This window comes from Populus nigra, chromosome 15, assembly GCF_951802175.1.
Source record: "Populus nigra chromosome 15, ddPopNigr1.1, whole genome shotgun sequence".
NCBI classification, from domain to species: Eukaryota; Viridiplantae; Streptophyta; class Magnoliopsida; order Malpighiales; family Salicaceae; genus Populus; species Populus nigra.
Window position 1 is genome coordinate 10,784,767 of NC_084866.1, and position 22,944 is coordinate 10,807,710.

The 22,944-nt window shown below is 34.6% G+C and overlaps 4 protein-coding genes across 12 annotated transcripts; 2 read left to right on the forward strand and 2 right to left on the reverse strand.

Moving 5' to 3' along the window:
• Window positions 1-474: 474 nt before the first annotated feature.
• On the forward strand, window positions 475-1,052 carry LOC133674858 (histone H4). Its single transcript, XM_062096136.1, has one exon. It carries the CDS (start codon window positions 553-555, stop codon window positions 862-864), a length of 312 nt encoding a protein of 103 aa, XP_061952120.1. The 5' UTR covers window positions 475-552; the 3' UTR covers window positions 865-1,052.
• A 904-nt stretch (window positions 1,053-1,956) lies between these two features.
• Window positions 1,957-3,459, forward strand: LOC133674339 (DNA repair protein XRCC3 homolog). 2 transcript variants are annotated; one of them, XM_062095387.1, is made up of 2 exons: window positions 1,957-3,083; window positions 3,264-3,459. In XM_062095387.1, the coding sequence occupies exon 1, from the start codon at window positions 2,114-2,116 to the stop codon at window positions 3,038-3,040; it is 927 nt and encodes a 308-aa protein (XP_061951371.1). In that variant the 5' UTR covers window positions 1,957-2,113; the 3' UTR covers window positions 3,041-3,083; window positions 3,264-3,459. The 2 variants fall into 2 exon arrangements, 1 of the variants encoding a protein (XP_061951371.1); XR_009835204.1 differs by having other exon boundaries at window positions 1,958-3,160.
• Window positions 3,460-4,474: 1,015 nt separating this feature from the next.
• On the reverse strand, window positions 4,475-9,665 carry LOC133674337 (uncharacterized). 6 transcript variants are annotated; one of them, XM_062095385.1, is made up of 7 exons: window positions 9,258-9,664; window positions 8,811-8,882; window positions 8,485-8,599; window positions 7,349-8,011; window positions 7,011-7,122; window positions 6,227-6,290; window positions 4,475-4,845 (listed from the first exon to the last, which is right to left on the reverse strand). In XM_062095385.1, exons 3-6 carry the CDS (start codon window positions 8,596-8,598, stop codon window positions 6,265-6,267), a joined length of 915 nt encoding a protein of 304 aa, XP_061951369.1. In that variant the 5' UTR covers window position 8,599; window positions 8,811-8,882; window positions 9,258-9,664; the 3' UTR covers window positions 4,475-4,845; window positions 6,227-6,264. The 6 variants fall into 6 exon arrangements, with proteins under 6 accessions (XP_061951369.1, XP_061951368.1, XP_061951367.1 ...); XM_062095384.1 differs by having other exon boundaries at window positions 8,772-8,882; XM_062095383.1 differs by lacking the exon at window positions 8,811-8,882 and having other exon boundaries at window positions 7,011-7,110; window positions 9,258-9,665.
• A 9,035-nt stretch (window positions 9,666-18,700) lies between these two features.
• On the reverse strand, window positions 18,701-22,944 carry LOC133673794 (uncharacterized). 3 transcript variants are annotated; one of them, XM_062094685.1, is made up of 4 exons: window positions 22,834-22,944; window positions 21,507-21,624; window positions 19,419-19,498; window positions 18,701-19,074 (listed from the first exon to the last, which is right to left on the reverse strand). In XM_062094685.1, exons 2-4 carry the CDS (start codon window positions 21,609-21,611, stop codon window positions 19,005-19,007), a joined length of 255 nt encoding a protein of 84 aa, XP_061950669.1. In that variant the 5' UTR covers window positions 21,612-21,624; window positions 22,834-22,944; the 3' UTR covers window positions 18,701-19,004. The 3 variants fall into 3 exon arrangements, with proteins under 3 accessions (XP_061950669.1, XP_061950670.1, XP_061950668.1); XM_062094686.1 differs by having other exon boundaries at window positions 21,507-21,645; window positions 22,834-22,928; XM_062094684.1 differs by lacking the exon at window positions 22,834-22,944 and having other exon boundaries at window positions 19,329-19,498; window positions 21,507-21,559.

The window sequence follows — 22,944 nt, forward strand, 5'->3', positions numbered from 1 at the left end:
TAAACTATGTTTTTAAAAAATTAAAATTTGTTTTGTTAAAATTTAATATAGTTTGTATATTTTAGATCGTTTTAATGTGTTAATGTCAAAAATAATTTTTAAAAAATAAAAAAAATATTATTAACATGCATTTCAGTGTAAAAAATTATTTAAAAAACAATTACTATTATATTACCAAACACCATCTTTGTCACTTGAAGACTAAATAAATAGAAGTTTTTGAAACCATAGAGTTGAGATTAGAGTAAATAAAAATAAAAAGATAAACGTATACGAAATGGAGAGTATAGGGTAGGGACTAATAAAAGCTTTTGAACACCTTTAAAAACAACGATCCACCTCTCCCCGTTTCCTCCAATCACACCCAAGAACCTAAAATCCAACGGTACAAAATATAAACCACACCCATCGCACGGATCGACACTTAATCCAATGGCTACCACGCCACCTCCCTCTCTATAAAATAAAACTCTCCAAGGCCAGTCACAGGCAGCTGAAATCATAAAGCCAACTTGAGATCTTTGAGAGAGAATCAAGGAGGGTTAGGCAAAGATGTCAGGAAGAGGAAAGGGAGGTAAGGGATTGGGAAAGGGAGGAGCCAAGAGGCACAGGAAAGTTCTTCGTGATAATATCCAGGGTATCACGAAGCCTGCGATTCGTCGTCTGGCTAGGCGTGGGGGAGTCAAGCGTATCAGTGGTCTCATCTACGAGGAGACCAGAGGCGTTCTCAAGATCTTCCTGGAGAACGTGATTCGTGATGCTGTGACATACACCGAGCACGCTCGCCGCAAGACTGTGACTGCTATGGATGTTGTGTATGCTTTGAAAAGGCAGGGACGCACTCTCTATGGGTTCGGTGGTTAAGGGAATCTGGGGATTGTATGGACTAGTGATCGATTTAGGGTTTTTATGTGTTTCTTGTGTTTGTGGTTTGATAGGCATTAGGCTTCAGCTTTACAAATAGTGGTAGATATCTGGTTCCTCTACTTGCAAAACGTCATGTATCTCTCTGTTGATACTTGTTCTATATGAAACCCTCTTATTGCTTCGTATTCTGTTTCCCATCTTGGTTAGCTTTAATCTCCTGATTCAATTTCTCAAACTGGGTTCTCTTTGCCCACTGAGAAATTGTATGAAATCAGTAACAAGATTAATCATTCACGCCACTAAAACGATTTATGGTTAAAGCAAAATTGAATTTGAGTGTTGATTCGTAAATTCAAAGACAGAAAAGGTGGATTTAGTTGCTTATCAAAAAATAAAAGGGACATAACAGTGGTTTTGTTCCGTTTTAATAGTCTCCCGCTTTGAACTTGATATTTGTTTAGCTTTTGGCATGCCATATATACTCATCTGGAATTTCAGGATTCTGCGCGGGCAGAAGTAAGAATCTGAAAGCTGCCGCTTCTGGGCTGGATGCATTGCCATTGGCTGAACCAGATTCATGTCGAACATTCATACTGGAACTTCAATTGAAATGTTCTATTTGCTGTCTTCAATGTTGATCTCAATGAAATGATTGTTGCTTTTTGTCTAATTGACCTGCGTTATGCTTCTCAATTCTTTGGAATTTTCTCAGGACAGAAATTTCTGAAGACATGTCTTCCGTTCATGAAATTATCAGGCAGATGATAGTTTGAAATTGGGTTGCCTGTATGAATGCAATATCGAAGAATGCTACACAACTTGCAAGCATAGATTTTTGGTTGATTCATCAAAAAGAGAGTATTTGAAGTTCTTAAATGAAGAAGTTTGGGGTTACGTCAATACAAATCTTTCCAATGGAGGAGGATTGAGATGCTTCAACTGCGTTTACCATGAGGATTTTTATTGGAATTTTACAGGGGAAAGCTGTTCTTAAGTTTAATGGGCCTAAAATTGTAATAAGGGAAGTTTGATGGGCTTAAATTTGATGAAGACGCCCTATCAAATGCAATATTAAACTATAGATTTCACGGGTTAAGAAACAAATTTTTTTTTTCTCGTCACCATTTCAATGTTAAAAAGGATTATTATGAATTTTTTTAATCTAAATCATGTTTTTTTTTTTTTTTAATATATATATCTCAAGACTTTGCCGGTATCATAACAGCTCTCACATTAATTTGGCGCCATGTCCCAAATTCAATCTGATCCCTCAACTCACAACAATCTTCGTCCCGCATTCATGACACCGCAAAAGCTTCTCCCAGTCGAAAAATACTCACTGGGATGCCCCATCCTTGACTGCTGCATGGGCGGAGGCATCCCTTGCAACTCCATAACCGAAATCGTGGCTGAAAGTGGTTCCGGCAAAACCCAACTCTGCCTCCAACTCTCCCTCCGCGCCCAACTCCCACCCTTCCTCGGCGGCCTGTCCGCTTCCTCTCTTTACCTCTACACCGAATTCCCGTTTCCCACTCGCCGCCTCCACCAGCTCTCCAGTGCCCTTCAATGTCAATACCCACAAATATTCGTCAGAAATTATGATCCTTGTGATAGTATATTTCTGCAAAGTGTAAACACCGCAGACCAACTGCTCGATATAATGCCGCAAGTAGAATCATTTCTTGAAAACTCAAAAACCCGGTTGCCTGTCAGAGTGATTGTGATTGATTCCATGGCTGCATTGTTTAGGGCTGAGTTTGAGAATACAGCGAGTGATCTTATAAGGAGGTCGTCGTTGTTTTTTAAGATATCCGGGAAGCTAAAAGAGTTTGCGAAGAGGTTTAATTTGGTGGTGCTGGTGACTAATCAAGTGATGGATGTTGTGGACTCTGGAGAGGGAGTAAACGAGGTAAGGATTGGGAATTTGAGTGGTATGTATTCGTCTGGACGAAGGGTTTGTCCGGCTCTGGGATTGTCGTGGGCTAATTGTGTAAATTCGAGGTTGTTCTTGTCCAAAGATGAATATGAGAGTGGTTTGGTGGGTGGTGGTGAGAGTGGTTTTCTGTCTAGGGAAACGAGGAGAAGGCTTCACGTTGTTTTTGCGCCACATTTGCCTGATTTGTCTTGTGAGTTTGTGATCAGGAGAGAAGGGGTTGTGGGAGTCAACAGATAAACGAGGAGATGGCTTCACGCTGTTTTTGCGCCACATTACCCTGGTTTGTCCTGTCACTTTTGTTCCTCATTTTGAGCTTGTATTCACTTCTTTACATGGAGGCTTCGCTTCGGCAGAGAAGTGAGATTTTCGTCCATTTCATTTATTCCCTGTGTTACTATACAAATGTTATTATCTGTTCTCATCAGTGGTTTCTCTTGTTTGTTTTTCCATCTTCAACCAGACCAGCACTTTTACGATGGCTGCACTTCCAGCATGTAAAGGAACCATTTATATTTAACAGCCAAATATCTTCTATACTTTTAGATTAGGGGAGCAGACCCATGATGTCAACTCTTTTGCTTGCCCTGATTTATATTAAGAATAGTAGGAATTACAAATTTGAAGAGTTACTTCATAAAACACATTTCAGTCATTCATTCTTAGAAGTTCTGCCAACTAATCTTTAGGGTGCATGTAAACTTGACTGCATATTGTGTGCTAAACATGCAGTCATATCGGAACAAATAAATTTGTGTCCATGTAAGGAGAGGAGGGTTCTAGGAGTGGTTGGTAAAGACAGGTAAGTGATGAACTCAATGTTGCTGACCTACTATATGTTGTAATGTGTTGTATGCATGGAGAAGAGAGAGTAGTGAGGGTCTTGGTGGATCTATTATTAATGGACAACGCATTTTTGGAGTTCATTCATGAAAACACATTTAGGTCTCTGATTCGCCTTTCGCAAACTATCGGTTTCAAGTTGACTTGATGCTTGCATGACCTATATGCATAAATACATGCACGCAGAAGTCTTACAAACTCTAATTGCTGATCGACTTTATGCAGCAGAGCTGCTCTCATTGTTAGGACCTTCCATAGTCTTTCCAGTTCTCCTGTAATCATGACTGCAAATGTTTCTAGCCATAACCAAGTCCTCTTGCCTTCATCTTGTTCTAGGGAAAAGATTCTTTTTGATGGTATCTCATGGTTTTGGTGAACGAATTTTGATTACAATAATACAGGTAATTTCTTAAATAGTGATGCTAAGTTGTTAAACATTATTTTCCTGCAAGTAGAGGGAGCTTCATCTGGGGCCATATAGTTGGATAAATTTTCTGCCACCTGTTTATTATCAGGGGTAGAAATTTAGAAAGAAAATAAGCAGTCGCTCCATATGTTCCCTATTCAAGCAGAGTGACAGTAGACCTCACTGGCAGATGCAAAACATTCAAAGAGTGATGGTGTTGTTTTTTTGAAAATGACAGTGATGCAGGTTACTATATTCCAATTCTAGATTATCATAGCGTCACCATGGCTGCTTCATTCCAGGTTTTGCACTGTTTTGGAGTTAGAATCCCACATGAAGAAATCACTTGACCTGAAACAGTCTAGATATGATCCGCACTTCAGCGGTTCGGCCTAGAGTGTAGAGTGGTAGTTACTCAGTACAGATTATTAGTAGATATAGAGCACATGACATTTTTACAAACTATAAAATGGTTAGGGTTGCTACATCAAGAGTCATGTTTGGTCCTCGACAATGTCATGATTGGCAATCCTCCCGTTGTAAATTCAGTTTACATATAATTTGGATTTGTGTGAACTACCAAATATTCTTAGGAGCACATTTGAGACTACATGAGTACATGCACATTTTCTATGGCTATGGAATCTAAAATAACACTCCATCCTGCTGCTGCTACTCGTGTTTCGTAGAGGTAGATTTGCCTGGCCCTGAATTTCAAAAACAACATCGAAGATATTGACAACTGTTATCTTCTCCTTGCTGCTTACTTTCTACACTCTAGAAAGAAATTCAGTACCTGCACACAAAACATGAATCCTTTCAATTATGCCATTCATAGGAAAGGGAATTATCAGTGTTGTGGTATAACCATTTCATAATGGGAAATCTCTGTTAGATGTGAATTTAATTGAAATGTCTCACTCAAATGTTATGCCATCACATTCTGACAACAGGAAGAAAACAAATGACTGCAGATTATGAAAGAGCAGGTTTAAGTCTCTTTTAACATCTGACAATTAAACTAATTAACATCTGGACGTACTTTTTCATTTTTTTTTCTTTTTGAAAAAGCTTCAAATTAATAGGTTTTTTTTTGTGTGTGTTTTTAATTATTTTGATATGCTGATATAAAAATAAAATGAAAAAATAAAAAAAATTGATGTATTTTTAAATGAAAAGCACTTTAAAAAGCAAAAGACACCAGAATCTCAGTCAACTGCACAAGATTCACATTCACAGACAATATCAAATACTATTGCGAAGTGTTTTGGGGAAATACCAAAACTTGAGATTATCTCCAACCTCCCTCTACGAACCCCATTTTGATTGGACCAATTCTCAGGACTCAACACTGCACTTCGATTGGACTTTAAGCTAGGCAAGGCAACGGACTTCTATTTTTATATATATTTATTAAAGAACAATAGAATTGGAGTTGACTGGGAAAACTTGTTGCCCTAAGCCACATGAATAATACTGATAAATCCATGACACTGAGAGACACTGGTTTCTACTGCATGTCTAAAAGCAAAATGGGGCCACCAACTCTTTCCCAACAAGTTCTCAATAAATTGCTCCACTGTTCCTCAATTTGAAACTTTTGTTTTGCTATAGAAATAGACTTTTATGAGCATGAACAGATCTTATGCTATACAAGTTTGGGAAGAGGATAGATCTTATGCTATACAAGTTTCAAGAGGAGAGATAGTAGCTGCAAAAGATTCATGTTCCGGGGGTACAAGAATTACAATACGCCCCCTATATCAAAAGACTTTTGTGTAAAAGCAATGTCAATGGCAGCACATGTTACCTAATGTCAAAAGCATGAAATTGAGTGCAAAAACACAGAAGCATCAAGACTTCCGATTTTGTTTGCATAAATGATCATCACAAGTTTCAGAGTGGAATATGGGTCAAGATGACAAGTCGCTGAAAAAAAGGGGACCAAAATTCCTTGTGACAATTGTCTTATTCCCGAAATAAGAACTGCAAGTAAACATTCAAAGAACATTCAAAGTGTTTCATTGTAAGGTGTCATCATTTTCTCTCAGAGTTGGCATTGTGGAATATTATTATCATCCGCCAACAAGTAAATGCCATTACATCAGTTTTATATTTTCACTATAATCTCATAAGACGAGTTCATAGGCCATTACTATAACAAGCAATAGAATTACCTTTCACCTCGACAATGAGCAGTGAAAACAACCTCTTCTCAAGCTGAATAAACTAGAAAAGGCACTGCAGAGAGAGTAAAATTAATAACCTTGATCGGTTTAATGTTTAACAAGGACTCGAGTATGGGCACTAAAAAAAAATAAAAAAGAATTGCAACAGTTCTCTCTATTATAAAAAGACAGGCACACACATTTCCAAGCTATTTCCTTCACAAATAGAAGAATGGCTAAACCCCAAGTAACAAAATAAGGGAGGGACAAGTGATTCAGTGATCCATATCAATCAAAGGATGAGGACGAGGTCGTTGGTAGTTGCTTGATCAATTAAGACATGGTATCATTATAGCATTGTCTGTAAGCATTTGTTGATGTAATACCCATACAGCATGCTGTGCAGAAATTGCTTTTGGATATGCTAAATATCCAAACAACATAACCAACAAATGATAGTTCCAAGGAGCTAATGATTTTAAATTAATGGACCCAAATCTTCTGAGAAGGCTAAAAGTAAAAATGAAATATCTGCTTAGTTCAATATGACATCATTAAGCCAGTAAATAGTCTTTAACTACTTAGCTTCCTGGTGTACATACTTGTTCAGCTGTGTCCATTATACCAGATCATTCCCTTATGTTGATCAGTGGGCTCAAATTAAGTGTCCAATACCAACTGGTGGCTTTGTGCTTTGACCAGAGAGCAGGAGGGGAGAACAAAGAGAGTGATGGCTGGCAATCAATTTTCAACAAAAAAGAGTGCATGGAGTTCAAAAGAATCAAGAGCTTACCAATTAAGAAAATGCTGAGCATTAAAGCAAGAGTAAGTTGGATGGAACAGCTGAACTGCAGGTGCAGTGGAGGTTGCAATTGCCTTTGGAGACCACCAGCCTGACCAAAGAGCTGCCAAAGGTTAAAATTTTATAAGATCTCCTGGAAAGCTACCAAAACATGATGATTTGCAACCATAGAAAACTACAGATCTTGACAATTGTACAGGTATTGATCTATTTAGGTTGACAACAATATGAGAGATCATCCTTGCCCTTTTTCTTTTTTACTAAAGGGCACCTTTATTTCAGACAGGTAACATCCATTTTCACATCCCATAAGAACATAACTATTTTACCTTATTGAACAAAGTAATCGATCCCTTTGCCCGAGAATGTTCTCCACACCTTTGCTTCCAGAAGAAAGGTTTGTACCCTTTTTCTTTAGGAGTGGCCTCAACACTTGACATCACTTTATCCCTTTGTCCATCGTCCTGAGCAATCACAATTTTCAAAGCACCAAAATTTGGTGAACTCCATGTTCTCCTTGAGCCAATTGTTTTATCAACTTGACAGATTATGTCATCCCTCATTCCAAGATTTTCTCTCTCTTCTATATCTATAATATGTTCATTTTTCTTATTAGTAATGAATTCATTTTCATCCGAAGTACCTCTACTACAGTTGGCACTCGAGTTAAGGTCCAAATTTCTTCTCTTATGATGGTTCTCCCCAAGAGAACCTTTCATGGGAGATTTAAGTGTGGTGCAATCATCTTTCACAATCTGCGGAATTTGGACAGTTCCAGATAGAAACATGGCTAAATCATCGCATTCTTCTTTATCCAGATTCACCCATCGAAGAGGTTGCTTTCCTTCCCCACTAAAAGCTTCCCTTAGTGCCGCTTCAACACGAGATATTTGACTTTCAATAGCAGCAACAAATTGTTTATGCCTAGATGCTGTGATATCATCAGAACGATGTCCATGGCTCAACCAAACAGCCCTCTCAAACTCTTCCAACTGTTTTAGAGTTCATAGATCAATGATACAAGGAAAAAAGAGAGGAAAAAGAAGAGAACTATTTCCAAAAAATAAAATAAAATAAAATGAGCCAACTATAAGAATTGAAAGCACAACCTATAATGATTTCTTGATGCTCAGATTGGTTGGCTAGAGAGTGCAGTAAAAGGGGGAAAATATTTTGATTAATACGGATGATAAGTGAAATTTAGCAAAAAGCATAATATCCTTATAAGCAAGGGATTCAAAGTTGGATGAGTTGGCGTTTGCTTTTCAATTGTCAGAAATGTAAAAAATAGAAAACATAGAATTGACAATAGTATTTCCTTCAACTGATGTTTCTTACAGACCAATCAAGTGAAGTTCACAAACAGAAACTATAAGCAACGTTCAATAAACTGATAAGCAGTTTAAAGAAATGAATTAAGGGACACATGTAAAAAAAATTAAAGATTCAAGATGTGAAATTATACCTGCCACTTGGCAGTTCCTAAAGCAGTTTGGAGCTCTCTGGATAGTTCATCCAAATCCTCTGGTTCTGACCCCTCTCTCTTCTCTCTTGTCCACACTCTATATGCTGACTCCATTCTGCCAAACACAAAAACAACCAATAAAAACCTCAAATTTCAATTCACTAAAAGTCTATGAATAACTATCAAATTTGTAGCACAAGAATAACTTGCTGATTTCCTAGAATATACAGCTCCCTGCCTTCAACAGAAAACCCGTATAATTGTCAAGTTTGCAGCACGAGAATTACACGAAGTAGATTTCATGATCCTGGAAGATCAACTATTACCAAGACAGGCAGATATAGTCATGCACTGCTAAACAAACCACACATTTCCTTCTTACTTCATATCATCAGGACCTGAAAATAAAAAAGCTAATGCACAAGTCCTCGTATTTTATGCCAAACTTTAAATTGAAGAACTTGACATCATAACACGTACAAACACACTCCATCAATTAAGCAGAAATTCCAACCAGAAAACAAACCCAAGATCCACTAGACAAACCTTTTAAAACAAAGCAATAAATACACGTCTTGAAAACCTCACAAGCAAAACTTATCATAAACATCAGTGTGCAGCATGCAAAACCCAATTCAAGAAAATTCAGTCATACCCAAATCTTAACGAAACCCCATAAAAATGGAGAAATCAAACAAGCCCAGCTGCCAAATTCTTGTACCGAACTGCATACAGAATGTAAAGTATGAATTGAAGAGAAATGCAAAACGTACGCATCAGCAGATTCCTGAACCTCCTCTGCAGCAGAAAAGAAAGCATCTTTTTGCCATAGATCGAAACTGTTTGCTACCATCATCTTCTTCACTTCAAATTCAACAAAAAAAAAAGCAATTCCAAAATCTTTCAACCACAAATAAAAAAACCAGAAATCAACAAATATGCTTTGTTTTTTCTTTTCTGTTTTTGCTTGGACAGATAATGCTTTCCTTTCGCTTCCTCTCTCTCTTCTGGCTTCTCTCCTCTCTTCCGTGCTAAGAATGAAAGAGAGAGAAAGCAAACAGAAGGAATGAGAGAGAGAGTTTGCTTAAACGTCTCTTTCTTTCACCTGTTCTCTTCTCTCTCTTTTAAAGTTTTTTTTTTTTAAGAAAATATGCCTCCATTTCTTCCTGGGCGTGCGTGCTCGTGCTCTGCTTTATAAACGATTATGCTATTATTTAATTTATTTTTATTATTTTTCCCCTCTCATTTTACTCGTTTCTATTAAAAAAATGGAATAAATGTAAGCGGTTCTATCTTCTCTTTACAGTTTCTTTCTTTTTTCTTCATAAAATAGACACTACTGTTTTTTTTATTATTATTATTTATAATTGATAGTAATATTTTCTTTACACGTTTTAGAGGCATTAAATTTTATTTTTATCCAAAATTAAACTTCATAAATACTAATATCATTTAAATATGTTATTTTTCATTAGTAAGTTATAACATTATAAGTTAACTAGATTTGAATTTTAAAAATAAATCAAATGTTAATTTTCTTTTTTTTTAAATTAGAATGTGTAATTATTTCATCTAATTAATTGTTTGTTGTTTATAATACTTGTTATTGCCTGTCCATCTACCCATTTAAAGAATTTTTTTAATTATTTGATTGGTTGATGAATTTTGCAAGTATTTATAATTATAATAACTTTTATTTTTTAATGTGTTTTAAAAATATATTCCATTTGAAAAAATATTTTTTTATAATTTTAATATGTTATTATTAAAAATAAAAAATTATTTTGATATATATATTTTCTTAAGAAAACAATGTAATAACCAAGACACTTCGTTGGCGGGATTGTTTGGAGATAAGGTATTTTTATTTTTTATTTTTATTGTTGTTTGCAGCAATAAAATAAGAAGATTTAAAGAAATGGAAGAACGGCGGTAATGGAAAGGACAGGGAAGAGGGAGGCGGTGGTGGGCTGCCCATTAGCTAGAAGCCAGTGCATTCTTTGTCGTAGGCCAGCCTGCACTTGCTCATGTGGATTAATATTCTCTCTTTATTTATTCTTTTATTTATTATTTTGGCTACAATCTCTACTTTAATCATATTAACAATATGTCAATCCCTAATTTCAAGGGATATTAACGACGTGAAAGGAATTGTTAATTATGGTTAGTGAAACAAGTAATAATATTAATGAGAAAATAGGGAAGATATAAAAAATATTATTTTTAATAAAAAAACACTTTTATAAAAACTGTTGAATTTATTTATTTATTTATTTTGTTATAAAATCCAAAGAAAAGAGTAAATATGTGGTCTAGAAAAGATGAGCAGAGGCCCGTATGTTGGCAGCTGGTCGTCTTCGTTTGTTCCTGTTTTTATTCCCTTATGGGAGGATCTGTCGGCATATGCCTAACTACTGCTAAATTAAGCATGATTTGAGGTGGCAGTGCTCTCTATTTCTTGATTTTGTCGGTTGCTAATTTAACTTGAGGAAAATTCTTTTTTTATTTATTTAAAGCATTGTTCAGATCATCTCTTATAACTTTTCTGTAAAATATCTTTTAATGACCAATGAATTAATAACGATGGTGATTGTGGAGGGGTGGTGTAAACAACGATGCTAGGAGGTGATGACGACGGAGATAATTGTAAAAATTATGGAATAATATTGTGAATTGATTAATATTTATTTAATATTTTATAAATTTCAACGAGTTTAAATTTTTTTAATAAATAAATTGAATTTAAAAGTTAATTATAAAATATTTTACATTGATTAATTTTGTTTTTATAAATTATTATACAGAAACAAACACAAACACAAGGTAAAAATATATTTTTTATAAAATGTTCTACGCATAATCATTAAAGAAGTAGATATCTTTTCCAATTTTTTTGAACACGTGTTTGTAATCGTGGTTCAACTATATTATTTTTTAAATTTAAATTTTTTAATTTTTAATTTAATTTTTTAATATTTTTTTATTATTTTAATGTATTATTATCAAAAATAAATTTTTAAAAATAAAATATATTATTTTAATACATTAAAAAAAACAATTTAAAAAATTATCTCATTCGAAACACTCCCAAGCACAATTCAACATGCTCAGGATCAAATTGAGAGAGATTTAATTTTTCTATGTAAAAGTAGTCTTAAAATAATATCAGCCACGCATCCAAATGCATAGAATGAACACAAACCCTCTCTAAGACCACAGAAACGCAAACACTACATAAAGGTTGTGTGCACTATCAATGGTGTGGAGAAAAAAAGAATAAAACGCCACAACCAAAATCAGATGACCAGATTCCATGTTTCATGCCCCCATTAAATCATTAATTATACCAAAATAAAAAATAAAAAAAATGTGATTGATTGAGATATCAGACACGAAAGGCCATTGAACCTTGAGCTCTTATAATACTACAAGATCCATGCGTCATGATCAGTATGGCATAAAAACCTTTCAGTATTATTAAAAACGGAAACAGCTTACTCCATGAAAGCCGTTCTGAGCTAAATGCTGATCAGGGAATTCTTTACCTGTTGACAAGAACTGTGTCGCCAAGACTTTCCATCACGCTACTAAAGGCTGACTGGAAGTCTTCGAGAGCTTCTTCTTCATTCTCCGAGTTTGATGCCTCCTAATTTTACAAGTAAATTTAAAAAATCGATGAAACGGATATCAACGTCAAGCAGAGCCAATTTAGGAAACACGCACAAACCAACATATAAAACATGAACTGCACAGAAATAAAATTACAATGGTCTTGTTGTGCGGGGCAGGATTACAAGCTCTAAGCAGATGATCAAGTAACAAGCCATAATAGAATATATTTAATTGCTCATAAAAACTCTGCTCGGACTTGGGCTCTCTTCGGGGATAATACTGTGTTGTAGATATGGGTGTTATCTACAAAATAACACTAAATAGCTAAGTTAGTGTTGTGTTTGAAGGGTGTATTTTGTTTTTTAAAGAAAAATATAAAAAGAGTAATTGCATATATATAGTTGTGAATAAGAATATCAATCTCTTTCTTCTTTATTTTACTTTGTTTGTGTAGCTTACCCCAGGAAAAAAAATGTTAGGAACATCTTATTATGAATTATAGATAACTGAGACAAGCGTAGCTCTTTACATATATGCTTTACGATGTAATAGCTGAATGACACTGGTAAAGCGTAGATAAAAGTATAGTCTACACAACATGATATCATCTTGGACATATGATGAGTAGTCGACATGAATAATAATAAATTAGAGAAAAATAGGAAAGAGAGAGGGAGGAAAGACAAGGAGAAGATTGAGTTGTTCGATTGAACCAAGTCTAAAAAAAGTTAAACTGAGCCCAATATAAGCTCAGTCGAGTTCAATTTGACCAGGGTCAAAGCAAACCCCATGTTGGACTAGATTTGACCATGGTCAAATCGAGCTCAATATGGGCCCGATTGGGCTCAGTTTGACTAGGGTAAAATCGAGTCTAAAAAAAGTCAAACCGAATCCAATATGAGCTTAGTTGGGTTTGGTTTGACCAGGGTCAAACCAAACCCCATATGGACAGTCAAACCAAATTTAAAAGGAGTCAAACCAAGCCCAATGCAGGCTTGGTTATGTTTAGGTTGACCAGGGTCAAATCAAGCCTAAAAAGAGTCAAACCAAGTCCAAATATGGGCTTGGTTGGGTTTGGTTTAACCAGGGTCAAAATGAACCCCATATTATGTTCTGTTAGACCGTGGTCAAACCAACCTTAAATGAGTCAAACCAAGCTCATGAGCTTAACTCAAACCTGTGCCAGATCTTTTTTTTTCTTCCTTTTTCCAACTTGTATCATCATATACCTCTAGATAATTTTGTAACATTTCGTTAAAATTTTGAATTGCACATATCATACTATAGTATGAGTGATGAATTTTTGATACCTAATAACACATGCCAAGTCATGGTCCATTTTGAATAAAATAATGCTTGATACGTGGGTCTGCAAAAGTTGTTGTCGTGTAGTTGTTGATGGGTAAACACTTCACTTGCAAGATGGACCCGTATAGTTGAGAGTATCAATGAGCATTTGTCTTGACATGTCAATAATGTACATTACTTGTGTAGGGCTCAACAATGAAAAATGGAGAAAGAGGGGACCAGAAACATTGCTATATGATCAATCCTCGAACATTCCTAAATAAGCTCTTTGGCTCTTGTTTCCGAGTATGAGATTTCTACTCTAAAAAACCAGGTGAGGATCACTTCTTCTCTTGCTTTTTGCTTCTTATTTGCAATATGTCAAAGAAGATGAATTGTTTGCTTAAGGGTAATTTTGGTAAAGGAGATTCTTGGGCCAACAAAAATGGCAGATCTAGTCTTTCCCATACTGCTAATAATGTCAGTGGAGTTGGGTCTTCCCAAAATGGTGGGAGGCGTCCATCTTTCAGATGTCAAATAATCCAAACCATCTAAACCAATAACTTACATGCCAATACAATTACTCTCACTGATATTATTAGAATAAATATAAGAATAACAATAGGGTATAATGTTAGGACTTCTTTCTCTCATGAGAGGATAAGTAAAGCACCTGATGTACCTAATAGGGAGTTGGAGATAACTACTTCTTTATGTATATTTAAATTCAGATATTCATTACCTTTGAATGGCTTCGTGAAAGAGGTGTTTGAGTATTACAACTTATGTGTGAGTCAGTTGCATCTAAATGAGTGAATGTCACCAGCATCTTTTGATAAATATGTAAAACTTATGGGTTAATTTCTTATTATGGAACTATTTAGGTATTGTTTTACTTTATCAGGTTCTTCGAAAGGTAGAAAGAGGTGGCTTGGTTTTACACTTTTACTAAAAGAAGGAACTAAACCCTTTGAATGATATTTTTAAAGGTAAATCCTTGTCAGTAAAAAGATGGAGATACGAGAAAGTAGTGGTTAGCTATAGGGGATTGACAACCTCCCTAAATAATGTATAAGGGCATTTCTCAGTTTGGAATATGGCTATTAAAGATAACATCGCTCTTTAAACTCATATGAGATTTAAGTACTTTTATTAGCTAAAAGGTTATCTTTGAAGAAAAAAAAAGATTATATGGTATGAATACTAATTGTTTCTTATCTTTTTCATGTTTTTTCACTTTCATACTTATATCTTTCATGCAATCTTGTAGATGGCCCATGAAAATCAAGGAAGAGTATAGCTCAAAATCTCCTTCAAATAGTTCTACATCATCCTCAGAGAATGCTTATGTGCTTGATATAGGACATTGTGATATTGATGTTAGTTTTGGTTTCGTGTCATTTTCTCTTGCCATGGTAGGAAACTAGCTTACTCCATGATAAACTATGATTATTGAGAGAGAGCAGTTATGACCTTCATATTCAGTGAAAACCCTCAACTTTGGATCACCATGGTAGAGCATACATGTTTTTACTAGGATGTCCTGGTTTCCTTGGGATATAGAGAAGTTTGATAGAGATGATTTGTCTACCCAAATTAGAAACCAAGTGATGAATATCTTCATGGTAAAAACATAATCGTACTTTCCCTGTTATCCTTTATATCTACTCCAATATTGACATATGATTGTTTTTCTTTAGAATGTTCAAGTCCAATCAAATATTTTAAGAAGATGGAAGGAATAAATGAATCGAATATATAGTTTGTTGATAAATACCTCGTGTGAGATTAATGTTTTGAAAACGAGTCAGAGCAAAACTCAAGAGAAAATCAAAACCTTGAAGACCTCTTATAACCTCACGCATTAGAAAATATATCAATTTAATGTAAATCTTAATTCCATTTGTGCACTGGAAATTAAGTATAAAAAAGTGGTGGATGAATGCAACGGTAAGATTGCAAAATTAGAGAAGATTTTTGAAGATAAGTATAATGCACTAATTGATGTTCAACATAAGTTTGACGAGACTTGAGCTGAATGTGAACATTGGATGTTAGAATATGAGTGTTTGTACTCCCTGGGAAAAATACTGATGCATTTACAGCTGCTTATCTTGGTTCCACTGTGTATAATACCTTTTTAGGAGATTAACTAATTGACCAAAAAGAGAATCTTCATTTCTAGAATAAGTTTAGGAACCTTAATATTGATTTCTCTTATACATTTAAGGAGGTTTCTGATTTTAATGCCCAACATCCTCATAAAGATCTAGCTGCCTCCCAAAGCCAATACTTGTCTGAATCTCCTACTGATAAGTGAAAATGACCACTTTGAATTTCTTGCATTTGAATCTTTTAGAGCATTACTGACTCTTTTTTTCACAGTCGCTTGTAACATGTATTTCCATATAATGATCTTCTTTTCATTAATAAAAAAAAATTGAACTTCTTCACTTTCATCACTTGTTTATAATCTTAGAAGGCAAATAATGGAGACAAATAGCCTAAAGAGAAATGACTCATTGGGCTCGGTTTGACCACTTGAAGATGTACTTCAGTTAAATTCTCCTATGTTGTCTATAAATCTCTAGAATCTCTAATCAAATGTATCTCTAAAGTTTATGTCTCCTATATAAAATTTAACGAAGTGTTATTCTTCATTTTTCTCCTAGTTATTTCTCTAAGTTAATCTCCATTGTAAAGGTGAAATTATCTCCAATGTGTCTCTAGGTTATTTTTTACTAAGTTGACCACATGTTTAATTTTTTTCATGCCTTAGTTTTCTCCGATTAAGATTCAACTAGCTCTTTAGGGCCCAATTTTCTCCAATTTAGGTTTGGTTCGACCGAGCCCAAACGAGGCCCAACAATAGGCTCGGTTGATCGAACCTAGCTTGGGTTCGATCCAACCAAACCCAAGTGAGCCCAGCCTTGGCTCGACTGACCAAACCCAGTTTAGGTTCAGTTTGGTCAAGCCTAAGTTTTGGCTTTGGTTTGACCATTGTGTTTGGTCCAACCAAGCCCAAATAGAGCCCCGCCTTGGGCTCGATCAAATCAAGCCTAATGAGTCATTTATCTTCGGGTTATTTGTCTCTGACTCTCCATTATTTGCCTCCCAAGATTATAAACAAGTAATAAAAATTAATATATCCAACCTATTTTATCAATGAAAAGAAGATCATTACATGAAAATACATATTACAAGCCATTGTAAAAAAGTCAATCATACTCTTAGATTTAGAGGTGAGAAATTTAAAGTGGTCATCTTCACTCATCAGTGAGATAATTGAATAGGTACTGGCTTGGGAGCAACTTGAGCTGTATGAGGATGTTGGGTATCAAAATTATAAACCTTTTTAAATGTATGAGAAAAACTTGTTGACCTTTAAAGTCACACATTCATGATTTTATATATTTTGTTGATAACAATAAAATAAAAAATGGATTAATAATATTATTGGTTAACAATAAGCTTTAAACATGTTTTATATATATAAAAAAAACATATCAACAAGCATGATAAATCTCATCAAGAAATCAATCAGGAAGTCCAAGAAGGAAACAAATTGAAGATTTAGATTAAGTATTTATTTTAGTGCTTATATGTAAATCTTTATATCTTACTTGATAGCACAATTAAATAAATCTTTATATCTTACTTGATCACACAATTAAAATGATTTCATACACTTCACTCTGCATGCATTAAAAATGAAAAAGAGGACATGCAATTTCTCTAGTAAAGAGAGAAAAGAAGGAAGAAAAAAAAAGAAATGACCATCGGTAACAAACTGACAATCATCCGTCGTCACATGCCAAACTAGAAGGAAAATGATGCAATGACGCTTTCAAAGACACGTCGAAAGGTAAGGTTTAGCCATCGAGTGGTGTCACACACACGCCGCCCAAATGAAGCAGATGCCAACTGCTTTTTGGAATCAGCGTGTAATGACCATGCGCCAACTGCTTTTTGGAATAAAAAATTAAAAATTCAACATAAAAATACCAAAACATCCCTCATTACTCTGAAAATTACAAATAAATTCGTGTGAAATAACAAAAACACCTCTAAATGAGCGCGTGCGCGTGCGCATATATATATATATATATATATATATATATATATATATAGATTTGTCTTTTCTAAGGGCAAAGATGTGTTTTAGTTGTAGCCTAATAAAAGAAAAACCAAAAAACCCTTTATCAACAACTACAGGTTTTTTTTTAGCTTAATAGCAAATAAGTATTTTTATTGTTTTAAAGTTTGTGAAAAGATGAAAAACTTTTGGATACCCATTCTAAATTTTACTAACTTTAGAGGTAAAAACATAATTTTAATGTGAAAAAGTTTTAAAAAAACTTAAATACTGCTAAATAATCTTTTAATGACAGTGAACTACTAGAAAATATCAAATTAGGCCACTATTTCCCAGTGAAGAGTAAAATAATAAATCTACTATAGCAATCCACGATAACCTTATCGGCCGCACGCTATATATTGAGTTAAATATATCCCTATGAATGAGAGGCTGCTCCCATCGTGATGCAAATATGTCATCACGTAGGCCCAGCCAATCAGTTTAAAGTCTCCATCCTCTCCAGTCTCATATCATACATCCTTCATAACACTTCACCCTTCTCAACACAGGATCCGATCCTAGTAATTGAATCAAATTACAGTCCCTGAAGTAGGCTGGAGAAAAGTTTCAATTTAGATACATTTTAGAGGCGCAAATGTAGAAAGATTACAAATACATCACCAAAATTGAATAATGTGAAATTTTATAAAATCAAAGTGCAATCAGTTATAACCTAACCATTATATTATTTATCTGATAGTTTCTTTCACGGAAGCAAATCTGATTCCGATTTATTTAGTTTTTATATAATAAAAAAATAAAAAAAACCCTCCTCTGTTGCATAACCCAAAATCCAATCAATGAAAAAAAAGTGTAATAAACATAGTATGTAAGAAATACTTTGTTTACTAAATGGGCGAAAACAAATAGATTATTTATGAATGGGTGATAATAATATTACTCGACCATCGACAATGGCACTCAGTGCTTGTGGAATGCTGAAATGCACTGTTGGGTGGAGTGCTGTAATGCAAGTAGTTCAAGTGGCAAGAGAATTAAACGATTTACTTGAATAGATTTTTCAAAAAAACAAAGAAGCATTTAGAGTAGCAGGAATAAGATCCGGAAACGAAGAAAGTGAGGCCATTGTACTGGTAAATTTTGCTACAACTACCCTAATTTATCCAACTTTGAAATCATTGTGCCTTGCTTTGTGTTTGTCAGGTGATAAAAAATAAATGACACATCACTAAAGAAGCTTCATGTAGGGCAACATCTGCAAAGTTGAGACAATGTTTTACAACTTCGATAATATTTTGATTCCAAATATTGTCGAGGAAAGTACTCACATCAATTTACCTTTTGTACTCAATGAACCAAATCATTATTGCAAAGCGAAAGGCTAGAATACCTGTGCCGCCACTCCAAATGCGAATATTTGTTACAATTCACCCATTTGATGAGATAACCAAAAGTTGGAAGCCTAGCAAACATAAGATTGGAACAAATGGAAATCTCACGAATGCAGTGAAAGAAGCTGTTTTTACTCAAGTTGCACCTCTCTCCTTGGGGGATCAATTTGCAAATAGGTGTACGGCTCTGTTGGTTCCTCCCTGCATAACCACACAACTTGTCACGTGCTCTTACTACTACCACTACTGGAAATTTGTTTTTTTGAAAAAACTAACACTATTGATGATGCAGCCATTTACACTCATATACATCAAAGAGGTATGTAGTATGAAGATGAGCTTAAGTGCCATCACTAGGGGTGTGTAACCATGGCAGGTCTCAGATTGTGGGATTTGACCAGAGTACTGAGATAAAGCAACTTAAAATGCTTTGTCAGTGTTTCTTAAAAAATTACCAATCAAGGGCTCAAGTGGCATTCCAGAGAAGTCATGGAAACTAGTTGAGAGCACAGACAAGGATACTCCAAATCTAAGCCAAAACATACCCAGGTTTAGAGCGCATGCATTGCCAGAAGAGCTTGAAAGGTCCAGGAACTGTCTTAAACGGGTTTCCCTCAAAACAAGCCTGCACCATAGGAAAACAAAATGACACATTCAGAACATATAATGAAAAAGCAATGGAAATTTTTTATTCACACTAACAACTAAGCAGATTTGCTCCAACCCCCCCCCCCCCCTACCCAGCATAGTACATCGGTAAGGCAAAACATCATGTTCATGGCTGATGAAAAAGTAAAATGGTCCTAAACTTTCTTTTTTATAGGAAGTGCCAGCATGGCCAGAGAAAACAGATAACCTAATTGTTTCCACATACAGCAACTGATACAAATCTATCATAATCTTTAGGAGTCAGTATCAAATATCAATAAAAATATTTTTATTCATCTAATGAAAAAAGAGACATTTTCCAGAATTTTTATGATGTATTTTACTTCTAGTTTATGATATCATTTTCAGAACCAGAAAAATAATATCAGTCTAGGATTAATAGTTTTATTTGAATATTATGAAATAGGTTCAGTTTATTCCCTTGAGGCACATAAACAGCATGCAACTCCACTAAATTTCCAAATAGAAGTAAAGAACTAATCAGACATCAATGTAAAAGCACGGTGCAGGGACAGTTTCTCCCACTGGTTTTGCATTGGACAGCATTATTCTACAGCTGCATGGCTACATATCTATTGGCTGCAAATATACACTTAAGTTTTAAGTCGTCATACCCGATTACTTTAATCAATGCTACACCAAGTGATTTTTTGTTTTTCACTTTAGGTCTTTTTAATTAGAAATATTTGTTTAAAATTAATTTGATTCAATACTAGGATTTGTTATTGTTAGATTGTGAGTCTACGAATGTGGCTTACTATAAAGTAACGGTAGACTTTTGATGCTTGAAGGCCATGAGTGCCTAACTCTTTCATGTAGTTCTTTTCTTATTTGCTTCTGTTGTTCACATGATAAACTATTATGACTCCAAATTCTACTCTCAAACCATTTGAAATGTAAGTGTTAATCTCATGAAAACCATTTGATATCATAGATTGTTATCCATCAAGTACCAAAATGAAAACAAATAAAGCATTTTAAGATTTTCTTTTTCCAACTATTGTAAAGATAACACAAAAATTTTCTGCACATAGTAACAACGCAGATTTTTAGTAAATCAAGATGATTTTTTTTTTTTTGAAGATAAGTAACCAAGATGTAAAAATATCACAGAGATAACAAAGCTTACACAGAAATTCTGTAAAGTGATGAAATGAAGCCCAAGTAACTTCCTAACATCAACTAAAACTATCTTACATAAAAAAAATGCTTTATTAACATTCTTAAGAATAAAATGTAGCATGCCAAGAAGAGCAGTTGATCTTTTACAACTCATGGATGGATCAAGGTTGATACTGATGGTGGAAGCATGGGAAATGCAGGTATTACCAGAAGCTGATGGCTTACGTCAAAACTCAACTGGTTTCTTGTTCAGTGGGTTTGCAGCAATGCTGGGAATTAATCTTCTGCTGAATCTGAATGGTGAGCATTAAAAACTGATCTTGATCTTGATTCTTAGAAGTGGTTTTCTGAGAAATCATTCTTGAAGTTGATTAGAGGGTGGTTTATTCAGCTGCTTCAGATAAATGGCTGTCTATGCATTTGATGGTAATATTTAGCAGGCCAACTACACTCATGTTTCCTAAGTTGTCATGATGACAATTTTTCTAATTGCAATCTATTTCATTAACGTCAAATCAGACCCCCAGAACTCACCAAATAACATAAAGCGCAGACTCAATATCCTACAAGCAGCGGTGCTCATTTTGGTTATCAGCAAAAGAGGATGAGATAATCAGTGTCATTTGGCAGAAAACACAGGAACTAAAATATTTTTAATCTTAAAAACTGTTAATTTCCAACAACTAAATATGCTGTTCCACAAACCTGTTTGAAAATTTTCAAGAATAATTAAGGAGAAAATAATAAGAAAACAAAGAAATAATATAAATAATTAAACCTTTTGAACCCAAAAACCAACATTCTGGAAGGAAAAAAAAAATTGAAAACCATAAGATAAGAACCTGGATAACATCCTCAGCTCGATCATTGCATCGATGTGCCTTTGGTTCGCGATTGTCTCCTTCTGGCATCCCCCATGGACTCTCTCTTCTTGGCACCTTGCTCATTTTCTCCCTACCTCTAAATATTGTTTACAGGAAACTTTTGAAAATTATATGAAGAAAATAATGTCACAAAATTTGTCACCCATGATCAGCATAAGCTTCTATACAATTGGAAATCCAGTGAATCAATACTGTAAATTATCATAGACAATTAAGCCTTCATCAATTATCGCAACATATGTGAAAAGTTGATTCATGAAAAAGGAAGCTTGCACAACTTCAAGATAATAGGTAAACATTCAATTTATTTGCAAAATCAATGAGTTAAAATTACTTGCCAGAAGCATGGATAGCTATCGCTATAGTATTTATTTACTTGCCTTGTTATCTCAGTGTAAAAATCAATTACAGTTAAATTCTTACATTTCTTGCATTGCCTTGCATTGCAGTTTTTTTTTCACAGATTCATTCTTCCACACCAGAAAACTTAAAAACATACTGGAAGTTAAACATCAAATCGCACATATGCTCTCTATAGAGGAAAAAAAGTTCAGTGAGTTTTAACCTGTTTGTAGGAGAAATGTACTATTGCAAAAAATTAAAAAAAGTACAGGAAATAAAAGAAGAAAAAACTTGAAGGGGTACAAGAAAACTAATTATTTGATTATAAAACTTCACATTCCGCAACATCCCAGATGCAATTTACTAGTGACATTAAAATTCAACGATTCAAAAGTCTTAGAAACTAAACATGCAGATAATTTTAATGTTGATTACCTAAAACAACAAAGCACAACAGCTTTCTGCGGCTAAAATGGTCTGAAAACCCTACATTTCTTTTTTCTTTAAGTAGCTTAGTGGTATTTCAGAACACAGGCAGGCATCATACTCATGCATACACAACAAAAGATGAAATAAGCAACCAGAAATTGCATATTTTTTCTTCACTCCTCAACACCATAACTAGTAAAACAAGAATTTTGGGCATATATATGCAAAAATTTTGCAGCAAACTATAAGATGAAGGACTTGACAGATGTCTAAAAACTAAGTATAAAAGAAATTAAAAAGTACCTAGAATAAATAAAAATAAATAAACAATCAAACCCTAAAATCCTATTTGGGATAAATCCACATTCAATGAGCTTGAAAAAAGCTTCAGGAAAAGTAAAACAATCGCATTTGCACATGTGATTTTTATATAGAAGGAACAAGAATTTTGGGGCAGAGAGAAAAGCAATGAGGCGGTAAAAAAAAAAGCAAAGAAGACGATGGAGCTCCATACCAGTGAGTGTCCTGGTGGTGGTGGTGCCCTCTCTCGTGTGTATTTTCTTCTTAGCTGCACTTGTATTTGGGGCAGCTCCCAGCTTTGTTCTGCTCTCAAAACCAGTCCAGC

Coding starts and splice junctions, on each gene's coding strand:
- LOC133674858 (XM_062096136.1), top strand. CDS start 553: ATGTCAGGAAGAGGAAAGGGAGGTAAGGGATTGGGAAAGGGAGGAGCC.
- LOC133674339 (XM_062095387.1), top strand. CDS start 2,114: ATGTCCCAAATTCAATCTGATCCCTCAACTCACAACAATCTTCGTCCC.
- LOC133674337 (XM_062095382.1), bottom strand. CDS start 9,340: ATGATGGTAGCAAACAGTTTCGATCTATGGCAAAAAGATGCTTTCTTT. Junction 8,600..9,257: donor GTTCAGGAATCTGCTGATGC/GTACGTTTTGCA, acceptor TGTGTTTGGCAG/AATGGAGTCAGCATATAGAG. Junction 7,123..7,348: donor CGATTACTTTGTTCAATAAG/GTAAAATAGTTA, acceptor AACCTTTGGCAG/CTCTTTGGTCAGGCTGGTGG.
- LOC133673794 (XM_062094684.1), bottom strand. CDS start 21,532: ATGATCGAGCTGAGGATGTTATCCAG. Junction 19,499..21,506: donor GAGCTGAGGATGTTATCCAG/GTTCTTATCTTA, acceptor CCTATGGTGCAG/GCTTGTTTTGAGGGAAACCC. Junction 19,075..19,328: donor GCCACTTGAGCCCTTGATTG/GTAATTTTTTAA, acceptor GTGGTTATGCAG/GGAGGAACCAACAGAGCCGT.